Source organism: Parambassis ranga, chromosome 6 (genome assembly GCF_900634625.1).
Source record: "Parambassis ranga chromosome 6, fParRan2.1, whole genome shotgun sequence".
Taxonomy (NCBI): Eukaryota; Metazoa; Chordata; class Actinopteri; family Ambassidae; genus Parambassis; species Parambassis ranga.
Window position 1 is genome coordinate 8,777,856 of NC_041027.1, and position 19,651 is coordinate 8,797,506.

Sequence of the window (19,651 nt, forward strand, 5' to 3'; positions counted from 1 at the left end):
ACATTTAAAATGATTCACCAAAATATTCAATAATGAATATTTTCTTATACACTTCTTAAAGTGTTTCATTTCAGTAAATGTGCAATAACTCAGTAAAAACACCCTCTCTGCTTTCTTATTAATCATATGACCCCACAGAGGACAAAACACTGAAGCTTCACTAATAATAACACAGAGATTATTAATAATAATAACCAGGGGGACAAAAGCAGCACTTTCACTTAGATTTACTGCTAATCATTTATTTTTTAATTCACTAAAATGGTTATATCTTTATATTTGCTTACTTTTCAGATATTATTTCATTGAGGAAGTACAGTAGGTCATTAGCATTAGCATAGCCTATAACACTGTCAGTGCTGTACGCAGCAGGACAGACTGACACGCACAGATCTGATTGTCTCTGGTGGACAGTAAACATGTCCAGGCTGTGAGGTATCAGCAGTCTGGGGCCACATCCTCCTTCCCCTCCATCCCTCCGAGTCTCCAGGGAGCACCAGTGGAGCAGGTGCTACCCTCCGCCCTCCTCCTCCCTCTCACTCCCCGCCTCTCCCTCTCCCTCTCTCTCTCTCTCTCTCTCTCTCTCTCTCGGAGGACAGCACTTGTCCTTCTCATTTCCACATCTCTACATCAGCGCTTCTTATCGTTGAATTCTAACTCAGTATTGACGCACAGCACCGTCATTTGTCAACATAAGGATGCGCAGAAACAGAGGAGGATTGTGTGTTCTTTGGTGAGGCGGTAAGTTGTTTTTTGTTGTTTTAGTACAAATGTCTTTGTTTGCTTTGTTGTTGATTAGAGCGAGCGACCAAGCTTTTTTACGTAAAGCGAACATGGGGTGGAACCACTACTGAATTACTGCTTTGATTGTTTCTGTGTGTTGACCTTATGGCTAAAAGGCAAAACGGTACTTTGTAGTTGAAACTCACTGTTTTGGACTATACGATGTTTCAGCTGTGCTATGGCCAGTTGTGTGTGTGTGTGTCCTAAGTTTTCTTTTACATTAAATTGTTGGACGTACTAACTATTGTAATATTTAAAGTGTGTGATTAAATCACTCAGAAATATTTGATCAGACAAACTGGTTCAGCCTGACGGACAGTGTAAAGACTGTAGGAGTAAACAGCTTCTGGTTTCCACTTAACAATAAAGCATTGTTGGAGTAGAAGAAGAAGACTGAGAAAGAGGAGTAAGAAAAAGAAGAAGAAGAAAAAGAAGATGAAGCACAGGGCAAAATGCAGGTTCAAGTTTTTTTCCCCAAAACGAGAAAAATATTCTTAGTCCATGCTCTTATTTTGAAATCAGACTCATGCTCTTCCTGTTCCATCCTGTTACCTGTGTGTGTGTGTGTGTGTGTGTGTGTGTGTGTGTCTTGGCCCAGCTGCAGAGGGCGAGGCTTGTATAGGTGTTTGTGTTTTTTTTCTTGTCAAACTTGTCAGTGATCAAACAGCCCTCCTGTTTGCTCCTGGTAAACTCTAATAGACAGGAAGACAAACTGGAGCACAGCGGAGTGTCAGCCAGTGTCCCCGCGCTGGTCTGTCTCGCAGCACCCATGGGAGACAGAGGAGTCGCTCTTTAATCCGGGACCTTTAACAGCGACTGTATTGTTTGGCTGAGATAGATGCCGCCGGGGCGCATTAGCAGCAGTCAAGCGGATCCCGTGGCTTTTGTGTGTGTGTACACAGCCCGCAGGTGGAGTTCAACACACACACACACACACACACACACACACACACACACACACACACACACACACACGGGCTCCATGCACCATGTGCTGCTCCTGACCTGCCGCAGACCAGCTGCTCAGCAGGGGTTACTGAGTAAACCTCCAATCTCTTTAATTACCTCCTTCTCATATAGATACTGTAAACGCTCTGCTCCACTGTTCATACTCTCCTCAGGCTGCAGGTTCACCTCCTGTTTTTATTTATTTACATTAAAATGTGTTATCAATATTTCTGGAGTTTTTTGACAAACATATTTTGCTGCTTTTTCTTTGTTTTTTTTTTTTTTTGTTTTCATTCATTTGACACACTTGGACCTGGACTTTGTTTTGAACTCACTGTCACCTTCACATCTGCTCCAGTGCCATCTTGATGATAAAATGTGACATTAGGACCCCTTAGTATGGTAGTGATGTAGTTACATGTAGGCGTAGTTGTGCAGGTGTAACATGACAGATGAACAGCCAAGGCTGCGCTGCTTTGTGTCGATACTTAAGGAAATCATTCATAAAACCCAGGTGCTCTGGTCTGGTTAGCTGAGCCGGACTGCACCCTGAGTGCTGCTCCTTCAACACTAACATGACTGTTTACAACAGTGATAGTTGTTTTGAGGTATTCCTGCATGTCAATTCTACACTGCACCTGTCTGAGAGGGAAGTTTGTGTGTCTTCTTTGTGCAATGAGAGTGTGTCAGTGTGTGCCCCCCCCCCCCACCCCCTCCTTCTCATGTTTGTTCAGATGGTTGTGGTGTAGCCACCACGGTGATGGCACCTGGTGAGAAGAGCTGGCCTCAGGCCGGAGGAGGAGTAACTGTGGCTGTTGACTGTCAAACACGACCCTCCTCTGAATGTACCACCAACTATGAACACACACACACACACACACACTGTGTCAGTCAGACTCAGTCAGACGCAGCCAGGCGCCAAAACAAACGGAAGCAGAGCAAGATTGGTTTGCCTCAGATTGTTTTATCTTTTTGCATCATCTCCGTATCAGAGAGGTGAGACTGAGCTGCACGCTGCCGAAGAGATCGATGACACAGAGGGGGAAAACAGAAATGCAGCCGGCGTGATGGGAGAGGCTGTCGAGTGAGTGGTAGGAGACTGAAAAAGAGATAGTGAGGAGGAAATGACAAGGCAAAGAAATGATAACATGGACAGATAGAGAAAAGGCGTCCGAGTGCAGCTGCTATTTATATCTTAGTCCTGTATCAGAAAGACAGTGACAAGATGCTCATAGACAAGTACGCTGATTAGAGGAACAGAGATGGGGTCACTGGCGGGAACACAGAGCCCTGCAGCCAGGAGGAGGTGGAAGGGAAGGCCTGAAGTCCAAAGAAAGAAGAAGAGCTTCCTCAGATGTAGCTTTTTTTTTGTTGACAGCCCACGTTTCAGCTCTACGCTGTGGTGGCTGTAATTTATAGACCTTTCTCTAACATCTTGACTCTGTTATGATTGCACAGTAAACATGGCCATGCTCTGGCAGACTCGCTGTAAAACATAAAGCAGAATAATGACTGCTACACTTCCCATACTTTATTGTTTTTTTTTTATCCTGTGTGCATGTTTATGAGCTTACTTCCTGTTTATTTTTTTCTGGAGGTGTTGGTTATTACAGTATGTGGTTTTTCTGCTCCATTTATCCTAAGATCATAAATGCATGCTGGCTGTTTGGTCCCTAGGGGTCACATGCATACATTTTGTGACGCACAATGCCTGACTCCTGACTCAGCTAATTGTATGTGCTTTTTTTTTGTTAGTCTTCCATGTGTTTGTGCAGACAGCCTTCATATATGTGTGTGTTTATCGATGTCATTGTTGTGCTTTTCTGATATTTATATTCATCTGCGTGCCATTCCGTGTGTTGCTGAACGTGTGTGAGTGGGAGAGTGTGTGTGTTGTTTATGGATTGTAAGGATGTGTTAAGTGTTTCTGTGTGAGCTGCAGAGTGACTGGAGCTAGTAAAGCCATTTAGCAGCCCCTGGAGTAACCCCGGAGACTGCTGTGTTGACGCCACTCTGACTGCTATTACAGACAAGTTTAAGAGGCTGTAAAACATTTGGCTACTTTTCCTCTCTCTCTCTCTCTCTCTCTCTCTCCCTCTCCCTCCTTCTCCTCTTTCAGTGTGTGTGTGTGTGTGTGTGTGTGTGTGATTTTTGTCAGAGGAATCTGAAAAAGTCTGCCAGCTATTGTAACAGCAACAGTAGCCGTTTTTGCGATTAGTATCAGCTGCCTGAGCACATAACAATGTCCTATAAAACCTAAATAGAACATATTTTGTGTGCTTGTGTGAAAGCTTATTATTGGTCTAATGTTGGATAACTGTTCGTAAACACAAGTAAAGACAGTCAATTTAATGTCTGAGTGTTTACATAGGAAGCGGCAGAGGAACACACACACACACACACACACTCAGACATGCCAGTGTGATGAGGGTTAATGAGCAGGTAGTGTGTTATAACCTCTTCTTCCATCCTAATGACCCATCTCTGCTTGCACACACACCCATACAGACACACTGTGGTGTTTTAATGAGCTGACAGGGCAGAGCAGGTCCTCCCCTGCTGTCCACACAGTCCCCCTGAGTCGTGTGTTGTCTGTTTTCCTGTTTGAGAGAGCGAAGGCAAAAGGAGAGAGAGTGAGAGACGCACAAAAAATGTGTTAAAGACACAGGCCTCAACATGTTCTGTATCACTCATCGTACGTCATGTGGAGCGGAGTGCATTTAAAGGTGTGTCGGTGTGAGTCGGACCAGAATGCAGTTCCTCTGGTAAAGTTGTGTGTAGCTTTACTATTTTTGATTGCTGGGTTAATTGTAGTTATGACAGGAGCTTGTTGTCAGAGGGTTGGTCAAGAGGGAAAGAGTAAAAATTGTGGATGGATTGCAGATGTTAATAAATCACTAGTGTTAGAAGTCCAAACAACCAAGTCAAATGCAAAACTGCTACTAAAACGCAATATGTAGCCATGTTGCCTGTTTTTGTATCCAACATTCTGTGCAGAAGCTAACATGCTAAATAACCTCAAAAGCTGGCAGCAGAGGACAAATGAACTGAAATTTACACATTTATGTGAAACAACCTTTAGCAGTAAAAGCATATGCTAAAGATTTATAAGAGTTAAGCTCTTTTTCCATCATGTTGATATGTTATTAGCAGTAGCAGTCATATCCCAGTAAGGTTCAGGGGATAGAGAGCCTGATCATTTGAATCTGTGTGTCTTAAATTGGCCACCGTATCGAGGACTAAAGGTTTTTTTTCGGTGTGACCTGGCACCGTCTCCAGGCCAAATGCATATTTTTAGCCACATTTTTGATCTGAACACCAAGGTTGTCTTCTCATTTCTTCTTGTACCAAGTTGCTTCTTATGCAGGGAGCACTACAGCTTCACAGTGTGGCCTTTTAGCTGCATTTACTCAGTCATCATCATTAAAAAAACAAAAAAAAAATTCCCAGAGGAAGTGAAACGTCTTAATTTGTATTTAATGCTGTTGTGTGTTTCATCCTCCAACCCCTTGCTGTGGGGCTGCAGTGGTCAGAGGTGATGGGTGAAAGGTCACTGTAAACCCCCCACCCCAGACCCCTTAACCCCCCATGTCGCTAAGCAGACAGAGCTGACTAACAGAGAGACAGAGTGATGGATGGAGGGTTAACACTACCCTCTACCACACACACATCTGAAATCACACACCCACCCTTTCCGTCATCACCCTCAACCTCCCTCCTCCTCTTCCTCCTCCCTCTACTCATCCCCCTCCATCCCCCCCAGCAACCATCACCACTGCCAACCTCCTGGGAGCCAGAAGGAGGAAAAATTAAGAAACAAACAAAAAAAACCAGTAAGCACAGTTTGAGAGAGTGAGGGGACAGCTAAGGACACAAAATGGAAAGATAAAAAGAGTGACAGAGAAGAGAGGAGTACGAAGTAGGATGGAGAGGGTGATAGATGGAGAGGGAGGGGATGAGGAGGAGGGGTGGGAGGGGGGCAGATAGAGGGGAAGAGGAGGAGGAGGCGGAGGGTGAGGGGGAGGGGGGTAGATAGAAAAGAGGTCACGTGACCACGTAGCAGCTGCAAGGCTGAGAGGGAGAGCGTAGAAGAGTCTCACATAGGAGCAGAAAGACGACGAGCAGGAGGAGAACAGTGAGCGGGAGGGTGAGTGTTTGCATGTTTGAATTACGTGCACATGTGTGTATATGTGTTTGTTTGTGCTTGTGAATGACATGGATAAATATCAGGAGTAGCACGTTAGAAAGGACTGTAGAAAGAAGGATGAAAGAAAGGCAAGAAACAGAGGAGATTATGTGTGTTGGCTTTTGTTAAATTAGCTCGTATGCTGAGGTAAACGGGAGAGAGAGAGAGAGAGAGAGAGAGAGAGAGAGAGAGAGAGAGAGAGAGAGAGGGAGGAAAGGGTGAGAGAGTTAAGAGGAGAAAGGAAGGGAGAGAACGAGTCGATAGAAACTGTCTTATCATCTCTCCCTTGACTGCTGGGCTCAGCAGAGACAGACGCACGCACACACACACACACACACACACACACACACACACACACACACACACACACACACACAGCCTGTCAGGATCTGAGCTTCTACTCTCTTCATCTCTCTTTTCCTTTCTATCTATCTGATACTTTCATTTAAAATGTATTTTAGGACATGTGTTTAGCAAAGCACAACAATGACATTATGTGAAAGACTAGAGAAATGTATTATTTCATTATCATTATCCTGCTTAGTGTTGCTTTTTCAAACCGTCATGATATTTAACTGTAATCTCTGCTGTTTGTGTTTAGAACATTCCAGGGGAACTACATCTGTTTATCTCCAATTTACATCCACTTAAGATTTGGTTTCTTCTCTCACTTTAGCTTCCTGTGTGTGTGTGTGTGTTTCATGCGTGTGGCAGGTAATGTAATTTCTGATACTTTTCATGTAGCATCTGAGATGTGTCTGGCCTTTATTCTTTCACTTTTTCAACATTGCCAGTGTGATGAGCAGAGCGTTCAATAATGGTGTTCAATGTGCACGTATGAATTTTTCATGAGTGTGTTTGCTGCTTTGGCTCTTTGTTTGTTCTTCTTGTGTGGTATGTGTATGCTTTAAAAGGTGTTTGTGTGTGTGTGTGTGTCTGTGTGTTGTGGTGGTAATGAGGTCATTGCTGTAGCAGGCGGGGGGGCTGCTGGCTAATTCCAGCTGTAATTAACATTAGTGGGTCAGTAAGAGGGTAGAGGGTGAAGACAAAGGTTACTCTAACCATGTTTGCTCCCGGTGTGTCCACTGTCTAGTAGATCGATGACCGTGTGTGTGGTTTATTTGTGTGTGGACATGCTTGCATCTGCAGGGGGGGTAAACATGCAGTGATACCTAATAAGATTTGCGTGCAGACGCTCCCGAGGTCTTAAGATGTGTTGGCTGGCTCCCTTGAGGAAATGGACATGTGTGCACTCATGTGTGTGATTTGCTATTAGGGTCACCGCTCTATTTGACACAGCTCTACTCCCTCCACTCTTCTCTAGTGGAGCTGACCCACTCGTTTGCACTCACTATTACGCCCAGACATAAAGGCAGAAACACACACACACACACACACATACACACAGATGTATGTTTAGTTTCAGTCGTTCAGCATAGACAGAATACCGGCTGTGTTCAAAGACTTGTGTCTTACACTAATAAAAAACACAGAAATCCTGTCTAATAATGTAGCTTCAAAAAAAAGAAGCACTCGGTTCACAGAGGACTTGACTGTCAGTGTTTTATTTTGAGATATCAAATACTAAATCTCATCATTTCTTTCTTCCACTCTCCTCAGGTATGAACCATGAGTCCAATAAATCACCATCATTAGGAATGATCTCCACGGCAACCCGCACCACGGCTACAGTCAGTCCCCTCAGCCCACTAACCAATGGGAACACAGTTGCCCAATCTGCAAACTCTGGATTTGCTGCTGCCCTTCGTAAACTGGCCAAACAGGCTGAGGATCCCAGAGGTGAGCAGCGGTCGCGCTAAGAACCAGAAACTCAAACAACTCCGGTGGCTTGAAGCCTCTGGAGAGCTAACATAGCCCTCAAAACACACACACGCACATTGCTTTTGCTGATCACACTCAAAAGGTGAATCCTTTACTTCTGGTGGCAGGTGTGTCCAAAGGTTCCCTTTTCTGTCTTATTTGTAGCAAAATTAGATTAATGCTTTTAAACCCACACTTTATTTTTTGCATGGAATAACAATGGAGGCTTAAAGACATTTAGAGGTGCTGATAGGTGGATTTTCTTCGAGTTAGGTATAATTATTGTGGCTAGATCATTCCACAGTCCACAATTGTGTTTTTGGGTTAATGTCTTCCTGCCTGGCAGCTCTTTGATTGTGTGTGTGTCTTCACTGAGCTCATTGGTGTCCTAATGAAGGTGTTGGATAAGAGCTGACCTATTCTGACCTCTCCTTCTCTGTCTTCCTTCATTCGTTTCCATTCATCTACTAATAATGAGAATCTAATTACAGCCAATTATAACAAGCTCTCTCTCTCTCTCTCTCTCTCTCTCGCTCGCTCTCCATCACCATCTCATCTCTCTCTCTTTTCTACATGAACTCATTTGTTTCCACCTTCTCTTCATCTCATTATTTCCTCCTTCTGTCTTTGAATGTGTTTGAGTGTGTGTTTGTTTAGGGAGTGTTACAGTAATAGAGCCAGAGAGGAGGTTACAGACAACACACACTCTTTCTTTATCATATCACACCCTCCCTTTGCTATGTCACACCACGCAGCAATAGAGTTGCATCTTGTACTATTTAACAGGTTCGTTTTTTCAAACAACGTCTGTGTTATGTCACCAGGGGATTGTGTGATTCTGAAATCTTTATAAACTGATCTGCTACAGTTTATTCTACCTCTCTCCTCCCTCCTCTTCCTCAGGTTCAGCCCTCAGCGGTGAGTCTTCTCCAGTCTCTTCCCCCGCCACCAGCCACAGCTCGCCTGTCACCACACCTAAGCGGGGCTCATTAGGGCCCCTCTTGGCTCAGAACAGGGGTCGCAGTGTCCCTGGCACCCCTCCGGTAGTCACCATTGCCCCCACCAAGACCAGCAACGGCCTGTGGAGGGCTGACGGACGACAGGTAAGACGTTTGATTTATCAAACCGTTGTACGTGCTGGTAACCAGACCAGTCAGAAACAATATATCTGCTGTTGTCTGTCGGTGGGTTCTTTTTTTCTCTCTCACTCTCTGCACAGATGAGTGATCTGTCACTGTCTGTCTTCTTTATCTGTCTTGCTGTTGCTCCCTCTATTAAAGAAATAGTCCCACTGCTTGTCAACATCCAACTGTCAAAGCCAGCCATCCCACCTATTCTTTCTTCATTTACCCCTTCCTGTCTCTCTCTGTTTTGTCTCACTCCTTCGTTTTCATGCCTTCGCCCTTCTGCCTCAGCCCCCTCCTCTCTCCTGCTAATCAGTTCGTGTCTTTTTCAGCAACACATGAGGGGTTTGTAAAGAAACACTGGAGGCTGCAGAGACTGGCATCTATTGTGTTCAGCTTCCTGCGGTGTGTGTGTGTGTGTGTGTGCGTGTCTGTCTGTGTGTACTTGACCCTTCACTACAAAAGGCTTAGGATGTGAAGAGGGACCTATGTGTGCATCTGTGGATGTGTTTGCTTGTGGGTGTGTGAGCGAATTTAAGCTGGGGCAAGGGACCAGGCCCCTCACACAATGCAAGGGTTAGCCCCCACAGTAGCCACTTCCCCCTGGATCAGAGCTGCCTTTCTCCCCCTTCACAAAGACCACTCTGTGGCTCTGCCTGCCTGGGGCTCCCATTCAGACATTCAGAGAGAAAGGCGGAGGGAGGGAGGCAGGAAAATAGAGAATGGGATGTTAGAGGGGAGGGGAAGGTGCATAAGAATGAGAAAAGGAGCAACAGAGGGAGCTTTGCGTAAGTCCAGTATTTGTCCTCACTGTGCAGCATGTCCCTGAACAGAGGAAGACACGGCACAGGACAATTTAAGCAAAAGACACAGACTGTTTGTTTGTATTGCTGTGTCTGAGAAGGCCATTGGCTGTCAGTAGGGTCAGAGGTCAAGAATGTGATGGCTGCTCTCCAGGCTGTCCATGTGTTGCATTCCCTTCTCAGTTTGATTTGAGTGAGTGAGAGAGAGGGATGGTCCATCGCTGGTTTGAATCTGATTTCCATGAATCCAAAACTATTCAAATGTATTCAAAGCACATGTATTATACTGCAAATCAAGTGTTGTACAAAACTAAGGTAGCAGATCAGGTGTTGCTGACAGAGGTCATTTGTTTGTGGTTTGTCCACGGTAAGCCTGACCTATATCTCTGTCTGTTGCTGTAGCAACAACATATGACACATTATTGGAAATGTATGTCTTTCTCTGGTTGACATGCTTAGTAAAAGCTTTTCCTAGCAGCTCTTCTTCTCTATCCTTCAACAGTTAATGACCACAAAGAGCATGTTGTTAAAATTATAGACAGTGTAGGTCTGTTAGTCAGTCGGTCATCTCATCTTCCCCGTACTTTATGTCATGTGCTAACCGTAGATGTTGACATGCTAACATGTTAAATCACAGCAATGAACAAGGAATTGTTATATTTAGACTGTCTCCGTAAACATACTGGTGATGTGTATAGCTCACAGTATAACCTTGCAGGGCCGTCATCATGGTTGTATATTCACACTGTAGAAGACTTGTACTGTATACATTATACAATGTACATGTTCCTGGTACAGAATCATTATAAACTCATAAATTGAACACACAATGCTTCCACTAAAAAACAGTATATTGAAGATAAACACTAAGAAGTGTATCATTTAAAATGTATATGGTGCTGCAGTTTCTGTTCCCATCAACAGCTACAGCTTCTTTGGTTTCTCCATTGTGCAGTATTTAGGTCTATTCTTGTGTGGAAGAATAAATACAGAGAAACACAATCTGAGACACGGTGTTAGTCTTGTTTTAGATGTGTGTACTTGTAAATTAGCATTACATATTTAGCCAACTGGGACAGGCACAGGGCCAAGACACTCATGGCACCAGTTTTTAGTAATATATATGTAAATATTAACATTATCTTTAGTCATGGTGGTGATTTGAACCGTTGGTAATTTTATTATAAACAATCAAGGATCAAATACAATGTTGTGGTGACCAAATCCTTTGAATAAGAACCTCGGAGTGATCATGAGAGATGAAGGAGAGAGCAGTTGGCCCGATATTAGGATCATCTTTCTACTTTGATCTTGACCTGTTATGACATATCAGACCCATTTTTCCACTCTGCTGAGCCTCTGGGTGCAGCTCGGAGGTTTCTACCCACTCACACCTACTCATTTCTGGCTCCTCTTTTCCTTAACTTTTTTCTACTCAGTTTGAATCTTGCTCACACACACACACACTCACAGACCTCATGAATACACATAATAATGTGTGCTGTGGCACTGTCTGCATGCATCTGTCTGACTCCTCATCAGGTTGAGCCAAGTGTTCAGGGACTCAGTAGGGAGCGTGTGGGAACTGAGAACACCCAGCTGCAGCAGGATAAGAGGACTCCACCCATCCCATCACCTCACCCACTGGCTCACCCCTTTGGCCTCACCTCCAGCAGCATTATGCAAGATCCCCGAATACAGAGCATTAGGTAAGTACAACACACACACAAACACATACAGTACACAGCATAAAGATAGCAGTTGTCTAACCATAAAAACCTACATACAAAATGATTTGAAGTATTGGATGAAGTATGAGTATGATTTTTTTTTCTGTTTTCTGCAGTTTGCCTGGACAGATGCACCCTCTGGTTTCCTCGGGTGCCGTCCCAGATGAATACCTGAGAGCACTGCGGCCTTTCGCCACCTCAGATGACCTCCGGCTGACCTCTCTGCCTCTGAGCCTGGACCCTGCTGCTGCTGCTCATGCTGCTGCCGCTGCCGCTTACTATCATCCTGCCTACCTTCACCCCCCTCTGTCCCTACCAAGGTAACAATTCAACATTAAACTGAAATAATAGTCACCCACACTACTCCATCTATTTATCTGACCAAATCTTACTTGACGAATCACACATTCTGTGTATACTGATCACTTCACTTTTGGGTATCTACCAGCGAGCCTGTTGTATTTCCTTCTTGGCGATTCATTAATCTGACTGGTTGATAGTCCTCTGATTGGGTTTTCTCTCTCTGTCACAGGATGGAGGAATCTCTGTGTCTTTCTGCGTTGCGATCGCAGTTCTACTCTGTGCCTACGGGTGGTGCCTTTCCTGCTCTCCACCCCTCTGCCCTTCACTTGCACCTGCCTAGAGGCCGCTACTCCGGAGAAATAAACCACTCTGCATTGTCTGATAGGTAACCCTTCTTTAGTTCATTCCTTCCTTCATTTCTTCCTACCTAACTTCCTTCCCTTCCTCCCTCCCTCCCTCCCTCCCTCCCTCTGTCTGCAGGGCTGTGTAATCTCTCTCTGCAGGCTAGGCACAGGTTGCTGAGTGTGTGATATTTTTAGCACACACCCCACAGTGCCTCCTATACACTCATCACACACACTGCCCTTCACACTGTACACCCAAGCACATGCATATGCAAGCATACATAAAATCTCACACACATAAGGAAGTATTCTTTACTCCCTCTGTGTCTCTCTCCCGTTTCTTTCAGTGCTTTTAGCTCCTTTCTCAGTTTGACAATACACATTGTTTACCTGTGGTATAATGTACTGGGGAAATGTTTGTGTTTGAGATGGAAGGTATTTGTCATCTGGTTCTGTAATGGCTCCTGCATATCTTGTACGTTTGTTTGTGTGCTATTGATTGCTGGTGAATGTGTGTGTAAGTGTGTGTGTGTTTGTGTCATTTTCCTGTGGATACCTATTAAGTGTTCATCTGCTCTTGCTCAGTCATGCTGTGTATGGATTATTTTCCTCATGGTAAATGGAGAGAGTGTGTGTGTGTGTTTCTGTGAGCGTGTGAGTATGCTTTAGCAGAAATGTTTGTGTGAGGTTCACCAGTGTGTGGTTAATATCTGCCTCATGTTGGGTGTTGCATCTCTCACCTTCTCCCCTTGTGTGTGTGTGTGTGTGTGTGTGTGCATACTTGTCAACCTCCCCCACAGGCTACAGATGGAGAATGAGCTCCGCCAACGAGAGAGAGAGCAAGAGCGTGAACGAGAGAAAGAAAGAGAACGCGAGGCTGGGCTGGAACGAGAGCGGGAAGAGAGAGAGCGGGAGGAGGAGAGGGAGAGAGAGCGTGAGAGAGAGCTGGACAGACAGAAGGAGAGGCAGAGGGAGAGACAGCAGCAGATGGTCAGAGCGGCAGAGAGCCACTACCTGGCTGAGCTGCAGGCTCGGAGGGCAGCACCGGAGGACAGGGGCAGGCCAGGGGAGAGGCTGACCCCGAACAGAATAGGTACCAATGTGCAAACACACACACATATGCACTAATGGATGTGTGTGCACGTACAGAGACATACACAAACATGTACTGACATTCTCTTATTTTAAGCCCCTTTCGGATTCTTTCCATTAACCAGACTGCATCAGAATGTGCTGACATCATGTCTAAATGCACTCTGGCCGGTTCACTAAGGGAATCCCTAACCCAGGAGGATTGAGTAAAATACTGTTGGCAGTGCATAAGACTGAGAACATCTTCCAGTTGTGCAAGTGTGTTGTGGTTCTCTGCATCTCTGTCATAACTATGTCTGAAAAAAGCTGTGAGGAAAACTAATCCAGAACAATGAAGCACAAACCCATGCCTGTAGGGGGTTTCATCTTGAGTATAGCTAGCAGAGAGTAGCTGACTCTCTCTCTTGAGTCCAACCAATGTTGTAGACAGGAAATGTCCAAGTATAATAGGCAGATTGACATGTAAAGTAATACATTCAGTCTCCACAGAGGATGAAGCCTTTGAATTATATTCTCGGCCTGAGTTTTAGGTTGTAGTCTAAAGTCAGCTCAACACACAATCATCTTAATCTCATATTCTAATTCCACTCTTTCTTCAGATAACCCCAAGGACTCAGACCACCCAGGTTTCCCAGCCCCCAAACTTCTGCCCTTGCAGCCTGGCCTTCACTCCTCCAGGGGCTCTATGCCACATCCAGTGCCCAGCCTGTTACCTTCTCACCTTGGGAAGCATCACACTGCTGCTGGAGGGATCCATGGAGCTCTAGCAGCTGCCATGATGACTCAGAGGGCCAGTGAGGAGGCGTGGTTAAACCGACAACGGGGGCAAGGACAGGAGAGGGAGGGTCCGCTGGAGCTGGGCCTCAGGTCACCTGGGAAAGGGGTGGAGCCGAGGAAAGACAGCCACAGGTGAGAACTGCAAATGAATCAGCATTAGAAAATGATGTAGTATTACACAGTCTGGATAGACTTTCAGTCTAAATAAAAATTTGTTTTCGTTTTTTCCTAAACAGAACCAGTTTGGTCTTTAACAACCCAGGTAAAGATGCTCCCTTTTCCCTGGGAGCACCGCCTCCCCTTATTTCCCCTAAAGGTCCCCATTACACTTCTGCACCGCCCACAACTCTGTGGAACCCAGCTTCCCTTGTTGACACACCTGCAGACTCCCGCAGAAAGCTCAACCCGCCAACACCACCAAGTCGACCACCTCCAGGTCTGACCAGAACGGACAGGCCCCCAATGAGCTGGGGGGAGAGGCTAGAAGAAGGAGGTAGGAGGGTGGTGAAAAGTCCAGAGAGGTACCCCTCATTGAGGGGAGCAGGTTTACAGGAGTCCTGGAACAAGGCAGAACAGGACAGAGCCGTCCAGAGCCTCTACCACCGGCATCACATCAACAACCTCCACCAGAGGTCCAGTATGTCCTTGTCTGTGCCCACTGACCTGGGGCGGCAATGCCAGGCGGCATCTCCGTCTCTGGTGAGGGAGCGACAGGGTCAGGCACCGGACAGCATGCAAGTGTATGACGAGGTTCTCCAGCAGCACCGGCGGCTACTCAGCAAACTTGACCTGGAGGAGAAAAGGAGGAAAGAGGCCAGAGAGGGAGGTGAGAAGAATGGATGGTGTTTCTGAGCAGAAAGTGGAGAGAAGATGACTTTGAGGAATGGATGATTGTGCCATTAAAAAACTGCATGTTTTAATAATGAAAGATAATTTCTTCATTGCTGTGCTTTAATCAGGTTATTACTACGACCTGGACGAGTCATATGATGAGAGCGATGAGGAAGAGGTGAAAGCTCACCTGAGGAGAGTGACAGAACAGCCCCCTCTCAAACTGGACACGTCGTCTGAGGTGCACAGACAGACTCACATGTGCCTTCAGTACGTATTGTATTATAATTGTTTTGATATTCATCTGTTGAAACTTCTGCTTCCATAGAAAGTGGACTTTCTGCGTGTGTGTGGTCTCACCACACGGAGCAATCGTGATGAGCTTCTGTCTGAGAAGAGGAGGAAGAGGAGGAGGATGATGAAAGAGCGCAGCCTCTCCCCGCCCGCCGTGCGGGGCAAGAAACAGGCCTCTTCACCTTCAACAACCACTACTCCCTTAACTACCCCATACACTGCAGAACAGATGGACAGCACCCCCGAACTGGAGGAGAAAAAAGACTTCCTCCTTATGTTCAACCTCTCTCATGTCAGCCCACAGCAGAGGAGAGGTAACAACCTGTTCAGTGTCCACACACATTCTATGTGCTACTCCGCTATCTTCACAGTTCTGGTGATTCCCTGTGGAGAATGTAGAATCTGCTTTCTCTCAGTTTAGTGTTTTTACTGAGGCTGTGGGAGGCGTGAGAGAAAAAAAATAAGGTTAGAAGGAATCTGGAGACCCAGCAAGGAAATATTTTAATCTACCTCCTATATAAAAAGTCACAAATGACTGTGAAGAAATGTGTAAATATTGTAGCTATACACATGGAAAACATGGGCAACATTAAATATTTAAATAGATTATTTCGAAATATTCTTTAAAACATGCATTTTGGGATGTTGCCATGCTGCAGATTTAATTTAGAATCAAACACATGCCTTCTGGTTGAAAATGTAATCATCTAAACCCTTTTTGCACAGTTCTGTAAAAATGAGTTTCAGTAGAGAAAACACAAAATAAACAGTGCTTTATAGGTTTAAGCAATCTTAAATCATGTTAGGTGAACTCATTTTTCTTTGCAAAGATTGATTTTGTTTTTTTTTATAACAAAAGAAGTCAAATAATGAATCTGAAAATTCGAATAGAAACTGTGAAAAATCATTTTTACTTGCTTAAAGGGACACTAATATATCATCAGCTGCTCATTTGCACTTAATTTGGGCCTCATTTACTGTCACCTGAAGCCTCCAGTAAGCCGATACAGCAAAAAGTAGATTTGGCGTGGATGAAAAAAAGTGGTTCTCTATGAATATGTTTAGGTGAAAACTGTTTAAAAGCCTACGATGTTATTTTGTCAGTCTGTACTGAGCATGGCTTTAAGTCATGCTTTTTTCCTGACATTTCTCTGTCACTTTTTTTGTGAATATAAATGACGAGTGTTCTCATTCTGTCTTTCCTTCCACAGATAAGGAGAGGACGGAGGAGCTGCTGAAGGCCATTCAGAGAAAGACTGTGACATTAGACACACTCAGATATAATCCTTCACTGCTGTGTAGAAGTCCTCCAGCTCCCTCAACTGGTAAGGCACACACACACACACACACACATGTGCGCGCACACACACACCAATCTCACCAATCCATTGCTTATTTTTTAGGTGACTCCTCCTCAGCACCTCAGCCATGTCAGTCAAATGGACACCTTTACCCAGACTCCCCAAGTCCCTCTCCACCCTTCTTACACAAACCTAAGCACCTCCATAGTGACAAACTCAAACCCATAGTGGACTCCCAGGTGGCTCGAATCCCTCCTCCTCTCCTGGCCTCCCATCACAACAAGGCTGAATTCATGGAAACTCAGTCTAGCAGGAAGCTTCAGAATGGTGCTCCTCCTCAGAAAAAAGAGCCCGGTCCTGTGCAGAATGGACGGAATCGGCCCTGGGAGAGGTTCACACCTGAGACCTTTGCTCAGCATTTCCACCAAGCTGTGCTGCAGTCAACACACAGCACTCTGCAGAACAAAGGTTAGCCACTCACTCCCACAGGTGCATGACCACCAGGCTTGTGAATGTTAAAATGACAGTCTGCCATCTAGTGGTGACAATGTACACTACTTTAAAATTTCTGCTTCTCCACATACATGTAATTGATTTCTAATGATGTGGCTACAGAGACTGACTTTTTGCCTTTTTGTCTCACTTTTCTTTCTTCTAAGGAGTGTCACATCGTTTGCCTGAGGCTGGCTTGAAGGCTGAGTGCTCCCTGCCTCACAACATCTCTCAGCTGAAAAGTTCAAATGTTCACCATCCACCTCAGCACACACACGTCAATGGCCACCACTTCCATTCCCCCAGAGCCAGCCGGGACTCCTTTGCACCACGAGACCATCTGTCTGATGAGGATGAAGAAGAATCTGGACAAGAGGCAGAGGAGGAGGAGGAGGAGGACGATGAAGTAGAAGAAGAAGCTCCAAGGAAGTGGCAGGGCATTGAAGCCATTTTTGAGGCCTTCCATGAGTATGTGGATGGTAAGTCAGTGTCAACACCCCAAATATTATCTCATGGGTGTTGCAAAGTTTTAAAACTTTCAAAGTTATTTAATAAATAAATGAGGAGATTTTAAAATATAGTTCTCCAAACAGTAATGTCTGACAAGACAAGACGGGGAAAAAAGCAAAAATTATATAAACCAGATGTAAAAATGTATAATAATAGATAAAAAAGGCTGGCTAAAAATATATTCACTGAAGCTGATACCAATAAATGTGACAGGTAAACAAGCTGATAACAGTACAGCAGACCTTGTTGTAGGCATCATTCTAGTAAAACACTGTGAAGAAGATAACATTGTTTTCTTGGGAACCCTGTGTAAATAGTTACTATATGACTGCTTATTGATGTTATTATTGTTTGCTTATTAGAACTGTATGCAAATGAGCAGATTTAATTATATAATACCCTAGCTTCATATTTAAACAGAATATAATCCAAACATATCATATAAATATGTAGAAAAAGGTGCCACATACTGCATCGTTTTCTCAAAATGAATTTACTCTAATAATTTAAGCCATACATGTAAACCTCATAAAGTGTTTTAGTTTTATTGAACAATTGATTATTTCATCCCAAAAATGTTTTTTTTTTTCTCGCTGGTAGGATTTTTTTCTTATGTGACAGATTAAGAGAGGCATCTGTAAAATAACTCTAATATGTCAACAAGCGGTACCATTCATATGTCCCCTGATGTTTGATGGTGGTTTCTGTCTGTGTCTTTGTCCTCACAGAGTGGAGCATAGAGCGGCAGGTTCTTCACAGTCAGTGTAAAAGACTTGAGGCACAGAACTACAATCTGACCAGAACTGCTGAGCAGCTTTCTGTCACAATGGGGGTAAATATCTCAGAATGATTTTGAATGTCTCTGCCTCTTTCTTACTTGTTCATTTCAACACAACTTTCTGTGTATAAGTGATGCAGCTCAGCACAGAAGGTCTTTGTTCTGTAATGAAAGTGGTGTCTGTCCTTCATTTATCAGGAGCTGGTGAGTCAGAGGCAGAAAGTGAGAGAGGAACGGGAGAGACTGCAGGCCCAGCTTGAGCACTTCAGGAGGTGTTTGACACTACCTACCATTCACTGGGGCAGAGGGCAAATCAACGGGCACATGCCCAGATGACCTCTGCAGCACTTCTCTGAAGGGTACGCCTCAGTAACAAGAGCATGTCGGACTGGAGCCAGACCACTGTTCGCACTAGAAGCACTTGAAGGAGCCAACCGTTGTCTTGTAACCTTTCTGGCCAGTCATGTTACCTGATTGGTCCCAGATACTATTGATTACCTGCCATGTTTGTAACAGTAACCACAGTCCATTCTGCCCATGGACTGCAGGAAACAGCATCTTTTTACAGTAACGCTAACCACACCCTGAGTTGGCTTTAAGGACTTCCTGCCATTTCTGTCATATCAAGTTCTGCATGAGCTGTGTCACCAGGCACAGACCTGTAGCCTATGTGGACGTGCAGAAGTCGCTTGCTTAGTCCTCGGATAATTAAAATTGAGTCAAGGAATCAAAGTACACCTCAGGCCTTAAACTTGACAGGATGCACTTGCGATGAGTTGGGGGGAATACTTTGATCGTCCTCAGTATGATGTAATGTTGTAGTGACCACTGAGTACTGTATCTGACATATGAAGCCGTGAGCTGGTAAAGCAAACATCTAAATATATCTATATAATGACAAATGAAGTTTTTTTTAGGTCAAATTTTTCATTGATAATGTCACTTGTGATAGATGAAGTTTTGTATGTTTTATTGCTTTAACCATTTCTTGTGGGAAGCCATATGTTTTGTTTGAATTGCTGCTGGTCAGAAAGACAATGTTTAGAAAAACAAAGAAAATTTTAGGACGGTGTATTTAAAAAAAAAAATGTTATGTGATGTCAAAACGTTTGGAAGCTGACTGAGATGCTCTGGGGATGTCAGCTGTTGCCATTGTTCAGATGGTTTATCCAAAAGTCTGTGTCCTGAAGCCCTTCACATGCCTATAAATGTTCAAGTATACAAGGCTTTTTGCAGATTGTATTAATGTTCTTACAGAATTGGCATTGTTTAATCTTAAACCTCTTTCTCCAGGAAACAGCCAAACAAGTTCTGAAAAATTTCAGAAAAAAATAAACAGTATCTCCTCTGCTGACGTCTCCAAACTCGTGATGATTTCTTTTGTCCCAGATAAAACCTGAATCTACCAGCACACACTGCAGTAGCAATCCCCCAGTTCACCTGACTGTCCCGCTCAGTGTCCTCTACAAACCTGCTGTGAAATCTCTTTGCTTCAATCAGTTGTTATGTAATGTATTATTTGGGCTGTATCATT

General features: G+C 44.4%; 1 protein-coding gene across 3 annotated transcripts; it reads left to right on the plus strand.

Moving 5' to 3' along the window:
* Positions 1-610: 610 nt before the first annotated feature.
* LOC114437122 (genetic suppressor element 1-like) lies at positions 611-19,637 on the plus strand. Of its 3 annotated transcripts, none has more exons than XM_028407565.1 (16): positions 611-741; positions 7,538-7,717; positions 8,642-8,841; positions 11,208-11,374; positions 11,512-11,715; positions 11,928-12,083; positions 12,843-13,135; positions 13,734-14,043; positions 14,148-14,737; positions 14,871-14,983; positions 15,071-15,350; positions 16,248-16,361; positions 16,440-16,805; positions 16,997-17,308; positions 18,068-18,171; positions 18,316-19,637. In XM_028407565.1, the coding sequence occupies exons 2-16, from the start codon at positions 7,540-7,542 to the stop codon at positions 18,451-18,453; spliced, it is 3,525 nt and encodes a 1,174-aa protein (XP_028263366.1). In that variant the 5' UTR covers positions 611-741; positions 7,538-7,539; the 3' UTR covers positions 18,454-19,637. The 3 variants fall into 3 exon arrangements, with proteins under 3 accessions (XP_028263366.1, XP_028263368.1, XP_028263367.1); XM_028407567.1 differs by lacking the exon at positions 611-741 and adding an exon at positions 1,623-1,692; XM_028407566.1 differs by lacking the exon at positions 611-741 and adding an exon at positions 5,804-5,878.
* Positions 19,638-19,651: the final 14 nt, after the last annotated feature.